The sequence below is a fragment of the Acanthaster planci genome, linkage group LG15, assembly GCF_054643075.1.
Source record: "Acanthaster planci isolate LZ-2023a linkage group LG15, COTS_SCS, whole genome shotgun sequence".
NCBI classification, from domain to species: Eukaryota; Metazoa; Echinodermata; class Asteroidea; order Valvatida; family Acanthasteridae; genus Acanthaster; species Acanthaster planci.
The window spans coordinates 4,141,675-4,160,730 of NC_141791.1; the positions used below are offsets into that span (position 1 = coordinate 4,141,675).

Consider the following 19,056-nt stretch of genomic DNA (forward strand, 5'->3'; position numbering starts at 1 on the left):
GATTGAGACGTTGTAAACCAAGAATAAAGTTAAACTGTGGGCCTACTGTTCCGAAGGCTGTCCTTTTCAAAGTCTAGATATCCGTCGTCAGCTCGAAGCGGCTGTGACACATCGAACCGCATCTAGGCAAATCTCCGCCGGAAGTGCGGGACTTAGCAACCGCACGGCTGTAATTCCGGAACGCAATGCTTCGTTGTCACAAAAACATCAACGCCTCCAGGGAGATGTCAGCTTAGCAGGATCTAAAAAGCAGCCCATGCCAGTCGCACATTCGCTGGTACTCTGGGGTGGGGATTCCGACGGCCGGGGTGGATTTGGTAGCTAGTATTCTCTTGCCTTACTTGCCTCCTGCTGAATAAATTACTGCAGATACACACACACATATCCACCCACACACAAGTAAAGGCACCTCGAAAACATGAAAGGCACAACTATAAAATCCTGAAAATTTAACTTCTGGTCCTGGCAAATTCATTTGCAGGATGGAAATGAAGTTAAAAATTGTTAAATTATACTTGCAAAGAGGACCTCAACTTTTTACTCAAATGGCCCTTTCCTCACAGAAATTAGGGTGACCAGTCTACTGTTTAGCCGGACATACCAAACTTGTTCCATTTGAAAGGAAATGGTTTGAAAGCAAATTACACAGACATGAAAACTTCACCAGTTAGTCTTTAGGCCTAACCGTTTGAAAAAACAAATGCAGTCTCAACAGTGCAATTTCGACAAACTTTTGTTTTTAAAAATAACATTACACTCCAAATCTAGCCAGATGTCAAACATATTAACTGTCGTTTTAAATCAGAAGAAGCGACAGTTAAGCAAAGTTCAGTCACTTAGCCAAATCGAGCTATGCTGTTTGCTCTGTCAGTTTGTTAAGGAACGTCTGTCTGCTTGACGCGGGAACACATTACACTCTGCACTGGAATTTTGAAAAGGGCAGAATTTTGAACAAATTAAGCGTTTTTAATATCAAAAGATATCCTTCTCCAATTCAATTTCCGTCTAGTATTACAATATATTCTACATCCCAAATCATGATTGCACGAACCATTACCAGGGATAACTCTCGTTGATAACCACTATCAGTTCACGATGTTGAAAATGCTCGAAAATTTTACGTAAGAACTTTCCTTGAACAGATATTGCTTAAATCCTGACGAAACATTGTAAACTCTCAAAAAGTTTGTTCCTCTTTGTATTTTCCAGCCTGACAATGATGAGGCACACCATGTGTTAAAGTAATAAACCTCAAAATGCCGCTCCAAAGCGATTCCTTTGTCTGCCGGTTGTTTCTTATGGCCACGCGGACTGTCACGTGGATCTGCATCAGAACCGACAGTGACAGCATCGTCGGCCAGGATTGTCGCCTCGAATTACGCACGGCGAGCGTACAGTAGCTAGGTAATAGCGGGGTACCGAGATAAATTACAGTAGAAACCTGCGCGTTTTGTCGAGCGAGCCGTTCGTGTGGGGAGCGAAACAATGATATCTAGGGCTGCAATCTCTACCGAGTCATCCTGGATTATTGTTCCAAGGTGATGTCCATTGTACAGGCGGGAGTTGATATTGCACTGGCGTCTCAGGTTGAATTTTACACCGGGCCTTTCGCGCCACTGAAAGCAAGCATCATTCCCTTAATTCGTTATCATTTCCTGGACCGTCTCGGCCCACTTTCTGTGGTAGTTATGGATTAGAGTTATTTAAACAGTACTGTTTGGTGCCGTCTACAGAGATCACTTATACACAGTAATTATAGATGGGACATTCGGCGGATTTGGTAATTTTTAAAACAATAAGAGGGTCATTCTTGGCCAGTGGCGTATCCAGCGGGGGAAGGGGGTACTTGCCCCTCCCCCTGACGGATTTTTTTAAAAATCAAATACGAATGAATGTATTTTAGTTGTCAAATATTAGCACCAAAACCCTAAAAAAAACAACACTGTAAAATAAAGCAAGGATGTTGGGACCCCCCCCGACACCAAAAGCTGGATATGCTGCTGCCCGTGGCTCATTCCCCCACAGTTCACGCCTATGTGCCTCCTCTCTTTTTCCCACTGCCAAAGCAACTTAAATTTTGCTAGATCCTTGGAACAGTAAAATGTGATGAATGGCTGATTTTGCAGGCGTCTTCCTTTTCTAATTTTGGGACACAGCCTCAACATACCTTCACCATCCCCTAAAATTGCACTGTGTTTATTTAATGCCTTGTTTGCATTAGATACTGCGGATTGTTGCGATGCATTCTTTTTGTAAAAAGTCGGCATCGTTTACTGCGATCGCTAAAATGTTTCCGTTCAAGAAAAAAAGTCCGGGTTTTTTTTTAGCGAAATAACTAGATTTTTAAATGACACTCTGCCTCTGGGGAGGTTTTGTCATCAAGTTCAACCTCGTTTCAACCCCGGAGGTACGGCGCGCTTGTAGAAGAAGCGAAATCGATTAAGACGGGAGATTTACATAATCGGGAGCCCCGGGGTCAAGCCGAAGCCTGCCTAGATCCAGCTTGATTAAACAAGATCCAAGTCCAGGGGGGTTTGGAGAGAGGTGACAGGACCGGAAGGGGGGCCTAGGAAGCACCAAGGCAGCTCGATCACCCATTTGCATTCAAATTACAGTATCGAGTTCTGGCATTTTGATTTTATTTGGGGGGGGGGCTCAAATCGGGGAGACATTCTGTCAGCCCCTGCAATTATCAAAAGCGGAAATGCCGCACAACTTTAAATTCTGACGGTCAATTAAACAACGACAAGGTTAAAGTAGACTTGTAAGTAACACCATTTGGCAAAATGACTCCCAGAGCACAAGAGCAGTGCAGTAACGGTTGCGAAATCTTGAATGAAAACCTTGATATCTTCACGTCGTTGATACACATCGGTATTTTAAATTTGTCACTGATTGTCTGTGGTTGGAATTGGACCTTTATCTCACACACCAGGGAGTTCACACTCACCTATAGCATGGTTGAACTCTTTCCAGGGCAAACCATAACCTGCGACTGCTTTTGCTCTCAAGTTCTTTAATTTTAGAGAGCAACTAAATTGTTCCAGAGTTGTATAATATCCACGTTGTGAGGGGGTATATATAAGGGATAGCCACGTTTATTTTGTTTTTCTGGGGTGTTTCTGAGCACTCTGCAGATAATCATTGTAATACTGAACAGTACGAAAACCTGTCAGCCTAAAGCGCACCGCAAACGAGAGCTGTTGGCTTTAAAGGATTCAGGAAATGAATTTTTCTTAGAATCGCTTTTTGTGTGTCTCTGTACTCTTCTTCCACGTATGAAGACTGTTTGGCATCTTTTTTGATTTACGTGAATTGAAAGGTGCACTTTTTTATTTAAACATTTAAAATTGACCAAGCATTTCTGGACAAGTGAGAGTGCTATTGCTTTGATGTAAATCCAGGAAGACATGGTTCAAGTTGCATGTTTTTATGCTCAAATTGTGAAATCCAAATTTGCCATCTAGTAACATTTCTGTGAAAAGGATGCTTGTTGGCTTATTGCCATAAACTTACAAAGCAATAAACTGTCAAAGAAAATGGAATCTACCATAACAGTGCTTCGAAAAATATAAACAGTTTCTGTGGACAAATCGGTGCAAAATTGAGATCCACTGCCTTGGATGACATCACAGTTCTGCTAATGATTATGTAAATGTACATTAGCATAAAACCAATAAAGCTCCAAAATATGGGTTAAAATTGGAAAACAAAAGTTTAAAATGAGGCTAATTAAAACCCAATGGTCAAATTTCAAGGGGTTTTAGTAAAATTTATAAAAATATTTCTATTTCATCGTTCCTTTAAAGCTTCAGGTTTGGACAAACGAATCCCCCCAGCGAGAAAAATCAAATCAGCTCTGATCTGAGCTTGAAACTTTAACTTCAAAGGTCAGGCATTTCATTCAAATTATAAGAGTCCGCGTTACCAGCAATTCGCAAGGAACGATTGAACAAAATCATATCCCTTCCGGGGAACCGTTCCCGTCGAGCCCCTTCGACCGTCCTGGCCGCGTAGATCACCACACAGGGAGGATTTTCACAAGCTTTCAGAAATCTTGCCTTGTGTTTCGGGTTAGTACAGCGAACCAGCCTTCTGACATTTGATGAACTCTCGTTTTTCCCCACACACCGATTGTAAAGGCTCATTGCGGTGCCAAAAAAAAAGTAAAGAAAAAAAAAAGGCAGCCCGAGGGGGGTGCTGAAAAAATACTCTCCCTGGCTCGGTCCCGGTCCTTCGAGAATTTATCTTTTCTCGAGCTGTTGTCATTTCATTTGTGATTTTGTTTCCAGTTTTCTTTTTGTTTCTCTCTTTCATGGATGGCTACTTCCAGTATTTCTCCTTTACAGTTTACTTTCTCTATACACCTGTTTACCTGTGGAACGCCTTTCAGCTAACTGGCCTACCTGAATTTTTGGCATGTTCTATCGACTGATACCTTTTATTAGATCGTCGCCCAAACAGGGCGCTGAGAAGGGCTGACGGCTTTGCACTGATTGGCTACTTTGTGCACGACCTGTAACCGAGAGGTTATCACTTCCTGTTAGTGAAGGTTACTTGAAGTTTTTGGTTCGCCAATGGCAATGCTTTACGCGTGCCGAAGTGTCGGCTAATATGATGAAAACATGGCCTTGATACAATTACAGTAATTTATCTTTTAATTAAGCATCACTGATCACGTGTCTTTTGGCGATACATTTCAAATCACTGGTCATCTTGATCAATTTCAGCAGTGAGGATGAAAAATAAAAATATCCAATTGAAAACTTGTGTCCTTGTGTAACGCATTGAGCAGAAATTTACCAACCATGCTCTGCGCGCGTCATTAGCTGTGACCCCGTGTGACGTATTTGTGTAACGCCATCAGCCCTTCCCAGCGCCCTGTTCGGGTGCATGGCGACGAGTGAAACCTTTGCAAGGAAAACTTTTTTTACCGTAAACAAACATTTTTTCTCAGCTGCATCTGGAAGTGTGTGTGGCTTATTAGCATTTAATCCCCCACTCATAAAAAACAATCAACGCAGTACATCGGAAATACACTGTGATGATACATGTCAATGTAATTTCCCACTGTAAAAATAGACTCAAATCCTATTCCATTACTTTGAAATAAATTTACATGGAATTCATCAACACGAAAATATCCACTAACACGTTAAAAGCACTGCAGAGGATTTCTTTTAAACTATAACTGATATTAACAATTTACAGCCTATTTGTATGTACAATTTGTTGAGGGTCTTTTAAAAACATCTTGAAATCGCCAACGCCAGCTCTATACACATATCATACAAGAACATCTACAAAAACACCAAGTTAAAATACTGATGTGGCCGCATCCAAAGCAAATCTGTGGAATCCAGGGGGTATTGCTGAAAATCTTGGAGGAAAAGTGTTGATACCACTGCCCTGTTTGATGCGCTTACACACTCTGGAATATCTGGGGAAGGCTAACTTAGGATGGAACAGCAACCTTTGTGTATACTGTCAAGAGGGGAGACAGTTGATCTCATTTTTGATTTATTTCATTTTAGACACCCTCACCCCAAAAGATGACCCAAATAACCCCAGATGGGATGTTTTGAGTCCCATTCGGTAGTCAGTAATTTCAGTCATACTTTTGTGAATAATAATCGATTTCAAGTCAAAATTTCAAGTTACAATTTCAATCATGCCGTTACGAGAAATGATTACTTCCATAGACTCTACTCATGATACTATGCTATTTAATATGCACAGATGCCTTATCAGTTTTGTTCAAAATGCTCTGCATCTGCTTTACGGCAAATCTTGGAAGGTACTCAATCTATACCCTTGCAATATGAGTAGCTGTGGCCATACTGGTCTTACAACTAGCAATCCTTTCAAATGCATGTAGTAGTTTGTCCAATGTATCCTAACAAACAAACCACACTGTACACAGCTTGCTCTGTGCACCCCAAACCAAAGGCGTGTTCAATGACTCTCAGTCCAACTTTAGTGTCTGGCGAGCCCCTTCAAAAATACTAAACTGTGTTCCACAAAACAAACTGACATCCAGGGACCAGTTTTAAACCAGACAAATAAAAATCAATGAAAATATGAATAAAAACGAAGCAACCAAATTTGTTCTGCTTATGTTTGCCGGAGTCTAGGGCGGGTGGTGAGGTGACACCAAGGTGTGGGGGGTGTCATTTGAGATGCCCGACCTCACTGTTTTGTTTCTCAGAATTCCAACTGCGCGTCTTCGATGTAGTCGAAACGGCCGCTGAGTTGGGACACTGACCGGTCTGTGGTCAACTCATCCACCTGGTCGGATACAAAAATCAAATGGGGAAAAAACAAACGGTCAGCAAAATCTTGTAGCAGGACAACTGAAAATAACAGCTCAGAGATAGGGCGTCTGGACTGTTCGACTTCAAAATTCAAAAGGATAGTTTTCTGTGAAATTCAGCATCCCAAAATGTAGTAAGACAACCTAGAAACAGTTCAGGACGCACAGAAGAAATACCTGTTCATCTGAGCCTCTGCGAATGTAAAAATGTTGAACTTCTGGTGGGGAATACTTGCAGAATTCAGCAACCCCACAAGAAATAAAATGACTACATTCCTAACACCAATTTCATTCAAACATAAAACCAAGCATACATTTACATATCATAGTGGGGTCCTTCATAGTCTGTGTGAAGAAATCTGCATGGCAGAATCTGGATGGAATAGCATTGGCATTTCAAGCCTCATTACACAAGAATGAAATTAATGACCATGGATAAGTTAGTGAGTATGTAAGTACCAAGTTTCAGCTTTCAACATTTCCATCAACAAAGGAGTTTTCTCACCCCGCTGGAAAAATGTACCGGGTTCGTTTCTCCCGAGCGAATCCCCCATTTGTCAATATGACCGGGATCCCAATTTTCACAGAGGACCTAGTGTCCGCAAAATCCAATGCAAGGCATGTTACCTCCTGGCACAGCCCACAAATTACTCGATGCAACTGATGCCTTTACTGCTATGGGTGGGTAAAATTTTGTGCTGAGTCAGTGACCGAATATGCGCATCACAGCATCAATAACTGACGATACAATTTCCTGACAGGGGTGAAACCACGATCTACTAGGTATCTCCAGAGATGAAACTAGAACAGCAAAGCCGCCATGGCTCACTGCTTCTTATGAATTTGAATTTCTTTCTTGTCGTAACAGCTTATGTTAAGAGACATCCAAGTATACAAATGAAGTCCACCCTGCTCTGGAATGGTACCTATTCTGTCATCAGGGTAATTAAATTCCCGTCTTCGAAGGGAGAGCCTACCCAGATGATGACAGCAAAGGACAATAAAATGTCCTATTTTTTCTTTCCCTTTCGTAAAGATTATGCAATCAAATCCCTAAAAGCAAATCAACAAAGACCACCAACAAGGGAGATGGGCATACAAAGGCTTCATGGTTCTTTACAGGAGAGAGGAATGCCTATAAAAGAATGTGGGTCCAGTACAGTCAGACTAGGGGGAGCGGCGTTAGCGTAGCGGTTCTTTCCTCGCTTAGCACCAATGAGGCCCAGGTTCGAGTCCCGGCTTGGCGTGGGCTTTAAGTGCTTTGGTTTCCAGTCCATACTCGCTCTCGCAGGTTTTCTCCGGGTACCCTGGTTTCCTCCTGCCTCTAAAACTGGACCTTCTTCCTAACTCCGTAATGTGATGCTGATTAATCAAGTGTATGAATAAACGTACAGTTATTGGCGCAAACAGCCTGAGATGCTGAAAGCACCACCAACAACAACAACAGTCAGACTAGACCTGGATGCCTAGATAAGCAGTGCATTTGCGAGTTTGTATCGCACAAACCTTTTCCTGACTACTCCCGAAGAAGTCATCATCCCCCGAAATGTCAAAATCCTCCTGGATCTCCTCGCTGATCTCTTCGCTGAGGCTGTTTCCTTCGTGGCTCTTCTGGCTCTTGTTGCCGGCAGTGTGGGCCTGGCTCTGGCTGTCTTGGGAGCTGTGGACAATGAGAGCAGGAAACCAACAGTGTTGTAGTAGAGACCATCACAAGATGCAGCACAAGACCAGTCTCAAGACCAGAAAAAAGACCAGTCACATGACCAGACAAAAGACCAGCCACACGAACAGACACCAGACCAGTCACATGACCAGACAAGTCACATGACCAGACACCAGACCAGTCACATGACCAGACTTGAGGCCATTCACATGACAAGACACTAGTCCAAATGCAAGACCAGCCAGAAAATTAGACACAAGTCAAACTACAAGACCAGTCACAAGCAACATGGTGAACAATGACAAAGGATACTTCTCTTGCAATTCATTTGTATAGCTTGTGATTGGAATTCCGACTGAAGGTATTGTGTTGTCTTGTGGGTTCTAGTTCAGTCTTTAGGTCTTGATCACAACAGTGAGAAACATCCAAATTAAATGAGTGATCTCCACCGAGCTATCTGTCCTAATGCACTGTGCAACCAAAAAACCAGAAGTCCTCTTACCTCTGGAAGTCATCCTCATAGTCCTCGCTTGCTTCACTCTTGGACAAGTCAAAACTCAGTTTGTCCAACTTGTTGTCCAAAGCTTTCAGGTCCTTCCAATCTGGGCTAGCACCATCTACAAACAAAACAGAATAAAAACAAAAAGCACATCAATGATGTAGGAAGGAGGACCTTTGTGGAAAGTCAATACCAACATTTCAGACCAGTGAAACACTTCAGTAATGACACCCCAACGTTGTGTCTAGGTGCTGTAAGCGATGTTCTCTAATTATTTCACAACGACTGCTTTGATATTTTTTCTTAATTTTGGGAACAACCATATGTAATTCAATAGCTCTGTCAGTAATACCACACAAACATGATTCCTTAAAGTTTAACCACTACCAGCCGGGGACTCCGGGATCGGAGCCGTATGGTTTATATGTGTGGCCGGGGTCTCCGAACTCGGACAAAGGAAACAGGGCCCTGTAACAAAAGACCGTACTCCGAACAAAAGACCAGGCTGCTGGGCATGACCGGCATTTTTCGCTCTCAAAAGTGGTGATAATCCATTTTTATTTAGAAACCGTATACCAGGGTTTGGGGTATTTAGAGCAAGCGGATTACCACCAGGGACAAAAGCTCTCCACCACCGCAGCGATGAGCCACACAGCACTGCTGCATGCTAATCTGGCCCCTATTGAAAAGAGGTCAGCAGTGCACTGAGCCAGGTTCGTGAACAAAAGACAGCTGTATAACACCGCACAATCTGGGCTCTGTTTACAAGGCTGCAGGCCTGGCTGAAATATTCGGGCGTCAATGAAGGTCACCTGTCAACTTAGAGTAGTGCCTGAAGATTACTCCGTGCGGCTATAAACGACTGTTAAATGGAATGATGAATTGTTGAAGGATTTTGAAAACGGAAAAAATGATAGTCATGCCGGCCCAGCATCCTCAACGTTGAAAAATGCCCCGGTCCGAAGTGGTTAAACAAACACAAGAAACTACACAGCAGTACTGTAAATCAAATCCATCACAGCAACAGTACATTGCGACGGTGAAAGAACTGTAATTATACAGAGTGACAATCCCTCCAACCCACTCTGCCTACCTCTTGGACCACCCGTTTCCGGTAATGGTGGGGCCCCGGTTAATGACCCCATCCCACTCTTTCCTGCGAGTGGTGGGGCATTGAGCAGAGAGGCCATACCACTGCTGGTGGATTTCGGGGGTGGCGTTTTTGGAGGGGACTGAGGTGGACTCTCCTTCTTTGTCTTCAAGCTAAATAGCACAAAATAGGGGAAAACAAGGTGAAGGAAGTGAACAAAATCTCACTTGAAAGATTTGAGTTAACAAGTACAATGAGGTTAAAATTAAAACCCACCATATGTTGAATTATATCAGCCCCGAGCTTGACTAAGAAAGGGTGCAATTTTCTTGGCAACAGAGGCCCCCTTGGCAGGAACTTCATTTGGCTGGTTCACTGACGACTAGGAGATGCATGCATTTCATGCGCATCACTGCCAACAAAACCATCACTCCCAACCTGCATGGCTCTTTTGAACTAATGACGGGGCTGCTTCTGCTCAAGGCGGATTGTGGGGACCAAAAATGCTCCAGGGAATCAAAGTCCCCAAACCTTGTCCAATTTTTTCCTACAACCATGGGTATCCACTGTCCACATTCAACACTTTTTGGAAGGGCTCCCATTTGCCTTAGTCACGAATCAGCCATCTTGAATTGTAAAAATGGTCCCCAAACTATTAAAAGGGAACAGAGATGATGCAGTAATGGTATAGTATAGGTTAACTTCCCTGTGCTCTGATGGGTAGTTCAATACATGGGTAATTCCAGAAATTTAGGGTCCATTTTTTGGTCTCCCTGTCACATCGGACATGCGATTTTGTAAGTTCAGACCACATTTTCTCATTTCCAAGAAAGATGAATTAACCCGAACAGTTCTCAATCCTTCACCTTTTGGAGGACTGAGGACTGTTAGGGTCAATGCAAATTACCTGCCAAACAAATGGAAATAGTTTGAAATCAATTCCGGGTGGCATTTCCATGTCAAATAACGAAGGTCAGATGTAACAGGGACACAAAAATGTCACATTTTTGGACCCCTAATTTCTGGAATTACCCATATACATTATGGATAAAAACCATGTCCTTTTGCCTTTCAAAGTGACGCTACACCTGTAATTATACCAATAAGTCAGGCTCTTTCCCATTTCAGAGAGTGCAATAAATACAGTTGATTCAAGGAGCATGATCCAAAATGGTCATCTCCTGAAAAAAACCCAGAACGTTAGTGCATGATGCTCCGAGTCTGGAACCTGACTTAATCGTGGAAGCATTGTCCTCAATTGTCCACTGTCAACTGAACGATGTCACAATACCACAGTAAATCCCTAACCTGCTGAAGGTCAGGGGCTTCCTACTGGGTGCCGGTATGTCATCAAAGAAAGAGTCTTCACTGACATCACTGCCTCCTGACAGTGACCTCTGACGACCTTTCATTTGTTTGTTGGTGTCTGTTTTCTCCTTGGAGGCTGGGAGGCCCTGTGGGGTTGAGCTGTCTGTTCCATCGGAGCTGTTACTTTGCCGTGCTGTTATCTAGGGAAAGATGTTCATACTCATTAACACTGTAATGTTGTAAGTTCCCACGGTCATCACACCTGTTAAATCTCCAATTTTTAATCTACTTAGGACTTACATGTAGTTAGCCAAACATTTCAATTTGGTCAAATCTCAGGCTTTTCAACAAGCAAAAAAGTATAGAAAATTTCCTTGTGTCAAATTATTTATATCTTATACCTCAACACATTTTTAGCTTCTTTTACGGCTTGGCAAACAGAAGTTGCGATAGCGACACTTCCAAATCCTTTTTCGCATCAAAGCGGTGGACGAGAAAATCAGACGTCAAATTACAAATCAGTAACAATCAAACCTCACATCTGGCTCAAAGAAGGGAGGAATCCTGACAATGGAATGCCACCACAATTCATTTCTCTGAATGGTTTAGTCACTAGGGACTGGAATCCAAGTGACGGATGTGTGAGGACATACACTGGACTTGTGAGGACATAGCGTGGACTTGAGAAGACATCCAGTAGACGTGTGAGGACATGAATTGAACTTGTGAGGACTTAAGATGACTTTAATGCTATACAATGGATTTTTTCCATAACTGTCTGTTGCTATTTCAATCAGTTTTCGACCAGCTGAATAATGCTGACGTTAGATGTGGCAGTTCACGTGATAATGCAGCACATATCCTACCAGTTTCAAGTTTGCACTCTGTTTCATTGAGTCGCTCAGTCTTCTCTGAGAATGGGGGTTGATGTCTGCGATGTCACTGGAGACGACCGAACGGCAAACCACAAACAAGCGACGATACATGCCCAGGAACTCATCAAAGTCGATGCCTGTTTGTCAACAACACAGCAAAAAGGCTTTGACACATTGTAAAAGGTTGATGATATGAATCAGGACAAAGTTGCAGAACAAAAAAAAACATGACAAAAAAACAACCACACAACTTTTCCTTGGTTGTGATTTAAGGCATTAAGAATTGCAAGTTGTCACCAACTGAAATTCTCATTCTGTGACATATCGAATGGAGTTTTAAAAGTAGAGAAATGCTTTTTGTCTTTTTTGTGAGGGAAAAATGCAACAGTTCTCTTACCACTACTGAAATCTTTATCACCTGCTCGAAATTCATCATTGACGTATCTCTCCAACATGTTCCTGAAAACAAAAATTAACGTACATGTGTAATACAGCCGTTTCATAATAGTGCGTCACCAAGAGTTTGCAATGCGTTGGCCAATCACAATGCGCAAAAACTGCAAACTCTTGGTGGCGCACTATTGCGAATCGCCCGTATTCACAGACAGAGACAAACAAATGAAAATATCTGTCACAACACAACTTCCACAGAAATCTTTGTATTCAAGGAACAGACTGACTGAATGAGAACGGAGTTGAAAGCACTTTGCATAATGCTGACTTTTGATATGCGATAAAACTATTATAAAAACAACACTCGTACGGTTAGCTAAGTCTGATAATAATGTAAGAGCATGCTTTGCGATAGAACCCAAAAACGTTTATGTGGAAATTGAAAGGGGAGATGTTTTATGTATTAGGTCCTGAATTATTACACATTATTATATCTAAATTGTATTCGTTTTGTTTCTCTTGTTTTGTCCTGTATGTTGGGCACATCCGTCAAAAGCTTAAACTTTAAGGAAGTCGCCTCCACAGTGTGAGATTAAATGTTATTAAACTGAATTGAACTGACTTGAGTATGCTTCATAAATGCATTGCTTATAATAATGAGGTATACTACAGTACTATTCACATGCACTCTTTGGCCCATATTGCTGGTTTGAGATGAACCTTGATCTTGCGTAAGATGACAGATCACTGCCTAAGGAGCATGACAACTTTGACTCCTAAAAATAACAGAATGTGAAGAAGCGCTTGGAAAAAGGAAATTTTATGCGTCCCTCAGCTCACCTGTGAAAATGGGGGAACATGTCCATGAACAGGTTTCTAAGCTCGTCCTTGTCAATGGAGCCACTCTTGTCCTGCATAGGGGAATGAAGGGAACCAGTGATGACACTGATCAGGGACTATGCTGATTAGACCACATCTCCTTATCTGAATCAGACAAGGGGCAAGGTTGGGCATGATCTCTAATTCAACCACTTGTTATGTTATTAAATTATACGCAGGTGCAGCAGTCACAGGGTCATTCCAGAGATTAGGGGTCCAAAAGTGTGACATTTTCATGTCCCTGTTACATCTGACCTTTGTTATTTGTTACGGAAACATCCCCGGGATTGATTTCAAACTATTACTAATTGTTTGACACTTAATTCGAATTAATTCATCACTCTTGAAAATCAGCAAGTGTGTTTTGAACTTATAAAATCATGTCAGATGTGACAGGGACATGAAAAAAAAGAACCCCTAATTTCTGGAATTATCCCACAATCTAAAGACCCTAGTTGAATTATTGTAAAATCTCACTGTTACATTTTGGTCAGTGACATGTCATACGGTTGTAAGCTATGCAATTTGGACTTTGTCACTTTAAAAAAACGAAGAAACTCCAATCTTTACAAGACTTTGTACAATGTTTTTCAATTTTCAGTGGCATGAGTGTGAAGTGAACAATGAGGAATCAGATGATCCGAGGAAAAGTTGCAGGCCTGAATTGAATAATTTTCATGTGAATGGTACCTTCTGTACTTCTGAATGAAATCAGCAATATTAATGTCCTTAGCAAACTGCCCTGTTATGCTACTTCGAAAAAATACTGTCAGCTGCAGTCATAGGGTGAAAAACTGCCGACAACTGCTCATAAATGTCAAAGTATTTTTTGGACAGATAACAAGCCATCTGATCCAAGTACTTGCCATTTTAAGCAGGAAGTATCAATGCTGATCGTGGCCCTACACATACATGTGGCTACTAACCAATGGCTGCTGGCAAATGTGACGGTTAGTAATCCATTTTGTGTCCAATTTGGAAAAAAGTAGGCCACTTCTAATTCAATGGGCACACAGCAATCTGGAAGGATCATTTGGACTATACATATACTTACTTTGTCGTAAAAATCAAATTTCTGTTTAGCGTCAGCTATCTGAACTGCAGTCAAATCCTGTGGGGATACATTTTTGAAGAAATCTGATTTTAGAGATGATTTCAAAGTTTCTGGCGCAAGTGCATTTTCAACTTTGCTCAAGAGTGGGGCTTTCTCCAGATTGGATAGCAATTTGCATATGTCAATCAGCTGGAATGAGCAAGAAGACAAAGTGAAGCCTTTTGACAATCAAAATGTACTTTTTTCAAATGGCAGAACACTTCAAATGATGCAAGTTAAGCAACGGGTCAATGTGTGGAATCATTAGCGAGTCTAAATGCGTTTGTAGCAAGCAAACTAAGTGTAGGATTCTTCCGAACTTCAAGGACGAGCTGAGCTAGGGGGTGAATTGCTTTATATCTCAATAGGATCTCAAGCAGTGAACAGAGCATAGAAATTAGCACAAATCTTCTCCTGGTTGGCCAGCGACAGTTGTTGGAAAGGAGGATGCAAATGTAGCCATGGGAATTTTCAGAGGCTCACCCGTCTTCATCTCATGGGAAAATTTTATGCAGACCTTTTGCATGTGTTATGTTTTGGAGATGAACTCAAATGCCTCTGCATTAGAAGCAGATGCAAAGAACACATACAAAGAAATACATCAATATGCGTGGAAAACGTCAAAGAACAGGATGAAAAAAGCAATTATATTTTGCATTTTCTGAATCCTTCAATGTATTCCCTGATCCTTTTGAAGCAATATATCAAGAAACTTCAAGCAATGTGAGGAATCTTTGCTGGATTAAAACTACTGATTTGCTCACAGTGCTCAAAAAGGTTGTGAAAACCAAAAACTTACAAAGGGGTTAATGTGCGCACATGCTGCTTAAATAATCCTGCGGGGAAGTTTTACTAAAGTGTGCAAAACATTTAACAATACAACAAAAAACATGGAAGGCAAATCTAACTTAATTCACCTCAAAAAGCCTAAAGGGTCATCCAATCATTTCATGAAGGGGTGGAGTGGAGGGAACAGGGCAAAGGTCACAAATTGTTAGAGTAAAACAACAGGCACAGGTTGTGAATTTTTGGATATTAAAGGTATCAAGAGAAACAATGTAAATTGGCGGGTTGTTTAACTGGATAGGTTCACTGGTTGAAATGATTTCAAATTATACTAATATCATGCAAGTGGTTAAATGCAGTAGTTCTTTACCTCACGTGCAGTTCTAAGTCTTATTATTTTTTTAAATTATAAATCCAGACATTGAGACAGAAGGTGTAAGAGTGGGTGGGAAAGCAAAACAAAATGAATGGGGAAAATAAATGGGATACAAAGGAGTGAAAGGTTTGGATGAGATCTTTTTCAGATGAGTTGTAATATAACCTTTAGATTCCACAGTGAAAAAGTTTTCTGTGCCAAACCTAGAAAGAAATTTTTGCCCCTTTACATGGTGAATGATGATCTACACTGCATTCCCTTGCAACAAAACCTGCGGTTTCTGGTTCGACTTTTATTCTTTCTCTAGCACTGCTATGCTCGGCACAGCATTTGTGCCCAAGAGCATGTTCCTCTGTCGCTGTAAATGCATAAATAAATTTCTGTCTGTTTTTTGCTCAGAAAACTTTCCATGCAAACTGTATTGGCTCTTTAACAAAATAATGCAAGGCACAAGGAGGGAATACGGCTCATCTAGGATGGAACTACAAGAAAATTAGGATGATGCTACATGAGTTAGGTGAGGGAACTATCACGAAATATAAGCATGGAAGAAAACTACCACAAATCTACCTTCGGTATGACAATTTCCTGTGTGTAGGAAGAAGGGGAAGAAAAGACATCAATCGCACACAACTCCAACAAAGTACATTTGTTGTATAAATGCACCATGCTAGATATGCAACTGGATTCAACATAATAAGTCTCAAAGCCAATTTTTTTCCTGGGTAACTTTATTCTTTTTTGATGTATCACTCGGTCTGGCATCCCGAGGAAAAAGGACATTATGTGGGTGAAAAATGGGGATGGTTCCTACTGATTTCCGTCGTGCCAGATTCTCTTTAGGGCCTTTAACTCAAACTGGCTCTGGTGACGTTTGACTCATTCTGTTAGGCTGGGTCAGATATAATGACGATATTTAAGGATTAAAACTTCAGGCTTACAATTCAAGTTGTTCTGAGTTTTTCCAAAGTCGTATGGTTAGTGCTTATGTTTACTGAGATATGGTGAAAGTTTAAAGTCTAAAGGAAAAGTTGATGAGGTACATTCCAGGACTTCTGTTGGATTTGTTTCTTGTCTGAAGGCCGACACTGACAGTGACCTACCTCAGCATTTGAGTGGGATCGCTGAAGACTGGACTTGCTAGACTGTTCGTTGGCTCGTCGCAGCAACTCGCACAGGAGTGGCTTGCCTCTTGTTTTCTCTGACTCCATAATGCCCAGGTCCTTGGCAAGATTGTCCCTTCCTTCATATTTCTCCCCCTGACAAAAAAAGACAAACGGAATTAATACTGACTACTAAGAGTGACAGAAGTAATTTCTCCAGAGGTGATCCCTACTGTATTCCATTTTTCCATTCAGGGATCATCTCAACGCTTTGCTTTACTTTATGTAGAATGACACGCTGAATCAAACACTGTGCAAACCTTAAACCCTAAGCATCATTCCATGATATCTGCATGATATGAAATGTCACAACTATCCATCCCCATTGTCGGCAAATGGCAAATATTTACTAACCTTGGCTTACTGAGTATCTGGTAAAAATAAAAAAGTACTCAGCATGGCACAACAAAGTACATGTAAGAGGCTACAAAAATGCGCATTTAGCTACAACTCTGGCTATCACTTGAAATCTGCCATCTGAAACCCTGGATATTTGCATCCATATGAGAGACTTACAAAGTTGGTTTCTGGGTTGAAGACGGCGAGTGTGAAGTCCAAATGGAACAGCTCTAGAAATTCCTGGACCAGGGAGGCCACAATAACACCTGTTGGGAGATGCAAAACCATACATGTACAGATACGTAGCTGGTAAACAATTAAGCATGATAAATGTGTGCAGCAATATACATGTAGGTTTATAATACACTTTTTCGGTGCTCGTCTCCGAAGAACATAATTTGGGTCTAGGGGGAGTGAGAGCGGGCATTCTAAGTATGGTCCACACCAATCTGGATCAGCTGGTATGCGGATCAGACCAATGACAGGCTGGGCTTCCTCGCGCGCTTTCCCAGTTTGTGTGGGAAGGCCGTCACTTTCTTAGTTTTCCCCACCATACGTGTTTGCATCAATGGTTCAATACTCCGTCTCATGCTCTGAAACTTTGTTATCCCGCTTTTTAAGAGGTATAAGTTAATCAGGTTTGCTGACAGGGGAAAATTTGATTTAATAGCTTTCTTGCAACTGTGAACCATTTCACCACAAAAACACGATTCCAAAACCCCACAGTGTTACAACACCACGTAAACCATGTTGGCTCTAAGTGTGAATGAGTAGTGACATTGACTTCTCAAAGTAATGCAATGCAAGGCATGGTAGAGTGTAGCAAATGAACACCAGCTTTAGTACTGCGCAGTTTACACAGAATGCCCTGTCGTATTAAGTGGACTGATAACTCCAACGACATATACACAATGATGTTTAAAGGCTGTCACACCATGTTGCATCTAGTTGTATTCAGCATGGTAGCGTGGGTCAAACGCACCTTCCTTGGTTGTGAGGAATTTCTTAAGCTCTTGATTGATGAAAGGAGTTTTGTTCTGCACGGCATCTTGCTCTTCGAGAGCCAGGAAGACACTAGCTCGCAGTTCAGCCTGAAATCACAGAACATCATGGCAATTACAAAAAAATGAACATGAAACTTGCCTCTTTCAATTTTCTAGAGAGCAGTATCTTTTAGTTTCTGGCAAATTGTTACAATATGCATTCAACTGAAACATTGTTATTTCTACGGGTACCTTGAAGTACCTTAAAGAGCTGTTACCACTTTTACTGAGCGTAAAGAGCCGAAATCATGAAGTTTGCTTCGGTACGTTTGGACTCCAGCCTCTTCCTCAAATTTCATGAAATGACAGATCCTGATGTCAACTTCAAGAAACATTCACGGACAGCTACCTGCCCAAGTCCCCAACACACTTGTGAACTTAAAATATCCTGGATATCAATCACTGCAGAATGTTTAGACCATGACCAAAGCACCGAAGCAGTATTTTTGCAAATGCTATCATGATTATTTTGCGTACAAAAATGATGAGGGTGTTTAAATACTAGCATGACTAGGCTGGAGGTATGATGTAGGCACTACTGACTGTACATGTGCAGGCATGGTACTATAGGGGCACTGTTTCTGATGACATGACGTTGATCATTATGACGCCTAGCCCCCTACTTCAACTTTTACAACAGATGGGCACTGCATTAACTGATCAAATTTATGATCAATAAAAGCCACCAGAATGATCGTATGGCCAAGTCATGTAACTTTTGTAAGCATCGTCGTTAGTACTACTATACTACCTAGTTCGTCCCCTGTCGTAGGCCTACTCATGCATCATGATCACTGCACTGCATTTAGTTCACATCACAACCCTTTCATAAATACACAATGTAGTATTAGGTATGTACAACAAATTTAGCAATTCTTACCCTTATCTTGCCGAGAACTCCACTACTTTCCAGCGTTTGGGCCACCAAATCCCTCAGCTCAGTGTCTTCGTCCGCTGACATGGTTGTGAAAATTTGCGGTTTACCTGCCAAAGCCCGCCCTCATTTGGTGTACCGTACTACTATTTACCCATAGAGCTAGAGCTACTTGGGTTGTAGCTCTATGATATACCGCGTACCGTAGGGCCGTGCACGCGTGACGTGTGCGTACCGCGCGGACGGCTTTTTTAAGATGTCGATAGACGCGACGACTGTTTGGAATTTTTTTATTTCGATTTTTTTCTCTTAAATTACAAGGTCTTTTCTATCACCCAGAATTTCAAGTCAAAAAAGAAAGA

General features: G+C 41.6%; 1 protein-coding gene across 2 annotated transcripts; it reads right to left on the minus strand.

Annotated features, from left to right (window-relative positions):
- Positions 1–4,964: 4,964 nt before the first annotated feature.
- Positions 4,965–18,838, minus strand: LOC110988437 (centrosomal protein 43-like). 2 transcript variants are annotated; one of them, XM_022251919.2, is made up of 14 exons: positions 18,701–18,838; positions 17,760–17,868; positions 16,955–17,043; positions 16,379–16,534; positions 15,846–15,863; positions 14,075–14,131; positions 12,982–13,052; positions 12,146–12,207; positions 11,740–11,885; positions 10,874–11,073; positions 9,569–9,738; positions 8,479–8,593; positions 7,820–7,973; positions 4,965–6,288 (listed from the first exon to the last, which is right to left on the minus strand). In XM_022251919.2, the coding sequence occupies exons 1-14, from the start codon at positions 18,779–18,781 to the stop codon at positions 6,205–6,207; spliced, it is 1,512 nt and encodes a 503-aa protein (XP_022107611.2). In that variant the 5' UTR covers positions 18,782–18,838; the 3' UTR covers positions 4,965–6,204. The 2 variants fall into 2 exon arrangements, with proteins under 2 accessions (XP_022107611.2, XP_022107612.2); XM_022251920.2 differs by lacking the exon at positions 15,846–15,863.
- Positions 18,839–19,056: the final 218 nt, after the last annotated feature.